This window comes from Carassius gibelio, chromosome A2 (genome assembly GCF_023724105.1).
Source record: "Carassius gibelio isolate Cgi1373 ecotype wild population from Czech Republic chromosome A2, carGib1.2-hapl.c, whole genome shotgun sequence".
Taxonomy (NCBI): domain Eukaryota; kingdom Metazoa; phylum Chordata; class Actinopteri; order Cypriniformes; family Cyprinidae; genus Carassius; species Carassius gibelio.
The window spans coordinates 19,283,485-19,288,224 of record NC_068372.1 but is presented as its reverse complement, the minus strand read 5'-3'; the positions used below and the strand labels follow the sequence as shown (position 1 = coordinate 19,288,224).

The following is a 4,740-nucleotide window of genomic DNA, read 5'->3' as shown; positions in this document are numbered from 1 at the left end:
TTTAACTGCTGTAGATTACATTATTATAATTTTTACACCATTACAGATAGTTTCCTGAGTGATAATCACATGACACTGCTGATTAACATACATTGATATATATATATATATATATATATATATATATATATATATATATATATATATATATATATATATATATATAAGGACTGTTTCACAATCCAAAATAAAAGTTTATGTATTTACATTACAAACAGATGCATTCATTCAGTGTTTTTGCTTGTCGTATTTTACATATATACATAATATTACATCATTTTTTTAATCATATCTACTCAAGCAAAACTATAAGTTAGACTTAAAATACTGAGCCTAAAGGACTTATTATAATAGGAGCTTTGAGCATGACGTTTGATTGTGAGGGACCAGATTTTCATCATCTTTGGTCAATGGACATTTAAAAAAGAAATAAACAATCTGAATAAGAAGATACACTGTAAAAAAAATATTATATTTTAATGGAAAAGGCTGCAAAAATACAGTAAGAACCAGGTGATTGGTTAAAGGTAAATTCCATTACTATATACCAGGAAAAAACTTTAATTAATCTAACGTGACATTTTCATAAATGCACCATTTTTGGAAGTGAAAAAACTAAAACAAATCATCCTATCATTAACAGTGAAAACCCATAAAGTGATATTCCCACAATGCCTTGTGTGATACTTCACATTTAATGTTTTTTTTTTTTTTGATTGAAATACCAGTTTCTTCTTAGTTTTTTCTTATCAGTTATGTATGTTATGTAGTTTTATGTTACATCTTATTTTGGTAAACTGCATTATTGTAGTGTCATGTATATTAATATATATCTTCTGTATATAAATTAATTATATTAACCTAAACTAGTGGTGCACGATAAATATCGGCTTATAATTAATGCGCATCTCGTCAGTAAAGCCGGTTTTCTAAATTATCTCTTAATTATCGGCCGATATTTATCGTGCACTCCTAACCTCAGCTTCTGCAAAAGTTACTTGTGACAAGCTTTGATTCATCATGTGGCTTTTTCATGAACACCTGTGTTTTTGGTGGTTGTCAACATATTTAAAAAGTATAAAAGCTCTTTTAATATTTCTGTAGTTTGGTGATTTATCATTAGATCATTTAATGAATTATAATGTATGGGATTTTACTGTAAATTTTAATGAAATCAGAAATATTAAATGGTTGTACCACTTTTTTTTTTTTTACAGTAAAGTTCTGGCAACCACAGCTGCTAAGTTTTTTTTTTTTTTTTTTTTAGGGTAAACTATAGAAAATATGAACATACAAAACAAGACAATGATTTTGCTAAAAGATTCCTTTTTGCTCTATCAATATTTAGCGTATTTTTCTGAACGTAAAGGGCACAATCTCTTTCTCAGATGGCAGTGGTAATCTGTGTCAGCCCCAGGTCATTTGAGTCCTCTTGACCGTGAAAGGATGACAGCTCCACTGCTAGTCATACGGGTCGACCCTGGCCCCCATCACCTTTGGCCTCTGCTGGGCACGTGTGCTCGCGAAGAGTGCTTCTGACCCGACTGACGCCGTGCCCGTGCCCGTCCCCCTTCATCCGACCTGGGCAGCAGAAGTCCCTGAAGCACCGTTTGAAGTTCTCATCAAGGAAAGCATACAGGATGGGGTTCAGACTGCTGTTGGTGTATCCCAGCGCCACACAGAAGAAGTAAGCAGCCATGACCGCAGTGGTCTCCGGCACTCCGGGCGCAAGAGCTTTGACTAGGATGAAGATGTGTATGGGCGTCCAGCACACCACAAACACAGCTACCACAACCAGCACAAGGCGGGTGATGCGTCTCAGGTTGCGGTCTTTTTCCCGCGAGCCCGATAGCAGACGTACACTCTTGAGACGCAGGACCATGAGCGTGTAGCACACCGTGATGATGAGGAGAGGAGCCACAAAGGCAAAGATAAAGACGCAGATCTTCATCAATGTGTCCCAGTAGATATACGGGTCTGGAAACTGCAGAGCACATTCTGTAGTACCTGCATAAAAAAAAATATATATATATATATATATATATATAACAACAGCGGTTAGTTATTAATTAGATGTGAGGACAACTGAATCATGTGTGAATCCACTGTGGAAGAAACAAAATATACATTAGGATGGAGTACAGAACTCACATACCATCAATTAACATAAGATATTTTGGATTTCTTCCTAAATGATAATTACATGTCACTGCTGATCATTATACACTGATTTATATATAGATAGATAGTTTTACTTATTTACAGTGCATATGTGTGTGTGTGTGTGTGTGTGTGTGTATATATTACTGTAACTACATAGAGTGTTTTTTAAATTTTACATTTCTTTTTGGCCCCACATCAACATATTCTCTTAAGAGGTATACAATGCCATTTTAATGAAAACACCAACTGTGAAATTATGATAAAGTCAGTAATTAAGTTATGGCCGATAACCGATAATTGCCGATATTCAAATATTATTTATACATTTTCTAACATTTTTCAAAATTAAAATAAAAATGATATGTAAATTAGCCATCACAACATTATAACATACAGTATGAAAAGATTCATTTTGAGATTTACTAAAAATTACATTTAACTGTGTTTGATGATTAAATGATTAGTATTTTTAAAGATAAACTTAAAGTGAATATTAATTAATGGGGGGCTCACTAACAAAAATTATCTAATAAATATCTGGTAAATAAAATAAAACCAGGAATCAGAGAGATTAGATTTTTTTATCATAATGTTATGGATACATGAAAGTAATCAAATGTTACAAAACATTTATTCTATTTGAAAATGAATGCTGTTCCTTTGAAGGTTCTGTTAGTCATTCAATCCTGAAAATGCTATGATGTTTCCACAAAAATATTAAGCAGCACAATTGTTGTCAACTTAATAATAACAAGTGTTTTTAATCACAAAATAAACAAATTAGAATGATTTCTGAAGGATCATGTGAAACTGAAGACTGGAGTAATGGCTTTACCAACACAGGAATAAATTACATGTTAAAGCATATATATATTTTTTTTTTTTTACATTTCAATAATCTTTTTTACTATATATTTGATCAAATACATGCAACTTTGTTCTTTCAAAAATATTATAAAAATCTTACCAACCCTATACTTTTGAATGGTAGTTTTTATATCATTCGTCCCTACCATTGTTTGTCTGAGTGCTCCCAAGAATCATTGCAGGGATCCCAGCAGCCGAGGACAGCACCCAAATGAAGATGTTGATGATCTTAGCTTTCATGGGTGTCCGGAAGTCCAGGGCCTTGACGGGGTGGCAGACGGCCACATAGCGGTCCACACTCATCATGGTCAAGGTGAAGATACTAGTAAACATGTTATAGTAGTCGATGGAGATGAAAACCTTACACACCACCTCTCCAAACGGCCAGGAGTTCAGTAGATAATCTGTGCTCTGAAAGGGCATGGTGGTGGTTACCAAGGCATCGGCAACAGCCAGGTTAAAGATGTAGATGTTTGTGGCGGTTTTCATTTTAGTGTATCTGTCGGGGAAAATCAATTGAGTCAGACAATGTCAAAATAAATGAAACACAACACATCAGTGTGATAAATTAATGTAGGAAATTGCTTTCAGGCAGTATACTAAATAAACTGATAGTAGATTCCCTATACCTTACCAAACATTTGTCTCTCAGTGGTTTGCTGGTTGTGTAAAACATGATATATCATTCACAGCTTAAACCCATCTATTTTTTGTGTGTGTGTGTGTGATTATGTATGCAGAATGACAGACTGAGATGCAATACATTATTCAACAAGCACAAACAGTGCAGTTCTTTATCTCAAATGTCTCGAAAACCACATATACCATCTTTACACAGCACAGAAACAGCATCTAAAGTGTTTAAGTGTTTAGTATCATTTGTATTCCTCTATATACAGAATGTGGAGCAGACACAGTCCCTGCTCAAAGCAGAATATATTTACTATGTCAATGTAATTTTGACTGCATTGTACATTAATATGTCAGTCCACCGGAGGGAGCCAAACTGCCGAATTGGACTTGAATCCTTGACTACATGTTTTCCATAAAACTGATATTTCGTCCTAACTAGAGCCCACCAGAAACGTCTCATGTGGTTGTTTACAAAGAAGTCTATTAAAGACTGAGATAACTATATTTAAAGGCGCTCGTATTATGAGGGCAGCACATCTCAGGACAGTGCTGTTTCTTACCTGATAATGACATACATCACCAGGCAGTTCCCCACTAGTCCTACCACGAACACCACGGAATACACGGCAGTGATGATCGGAATGATAGGCGACATAGTTTCCTGCTCGTTCGTCCAGCTTTCATTCAGTGAATAGTTATAAATGTCCGAGACCGCAGACTGCCATGTGAAGTTGGGTAAACACTTTTCGGGGTGCGATGAGGGGCATTTGTCCTCCTTAAAAATCTGCACCACGTTGCTGTCCATGCTCTGTACATTTGCAAAAATGAGAGCAAAAGTTCAGTCGCTTTAGAATACAGATTGAGCCTATATACAAATGGTAAAATAATCATCAAAAATTAATCATCAGGATATTTATATTGACTGCTTTTTACAACAGAATAATTTAATAAGCTTTTGTAAAAAAAAAAAAAAAAAAAAATGATTACAGTGCAAATACACGATAACTGATTCTGTAATTGCACTTTACCCCCAAAATGTCAATTTGCCTACACAGTTGGTAAAACATCACATATAAA

At 34.6% G+C, this 4,740-nt stretch overlaps 1 protein-coding gene across 1 annotated transcript; it reads right to left on the bottom strand.

Moving 5' to 3' along the window:
* Nucleotides 1–239: 239 nt before the first annotated feature.
* Nucleotides 240–4,471, bottom strand: oprk1 (opioid receptor, kappa 1). Its single transcript, XM_052617525.1, has 3 exons — nucleotides 4,224–4,471; nucleotides 3,177–3,529; nucleotides 240–2,007 (listed from the first exon to the last, which is right to left on the bottom strand). The coding sequence occupies exons 1-3, from the start codon at nucleotides 4,466–4,468 to the stop codon at nucleotides 1,466–1,468; spliced, it is 1,140 nt and encodes a 379-aa protein (XP_052473485.1). The 5' UTR covers nucleotides 4,469–4,471; the 3' UTR covers nucleotides 240–1,465.
* Between the last annotated feature and the right edge of the window lie 269 nt (nucleotides 4,472–4,740).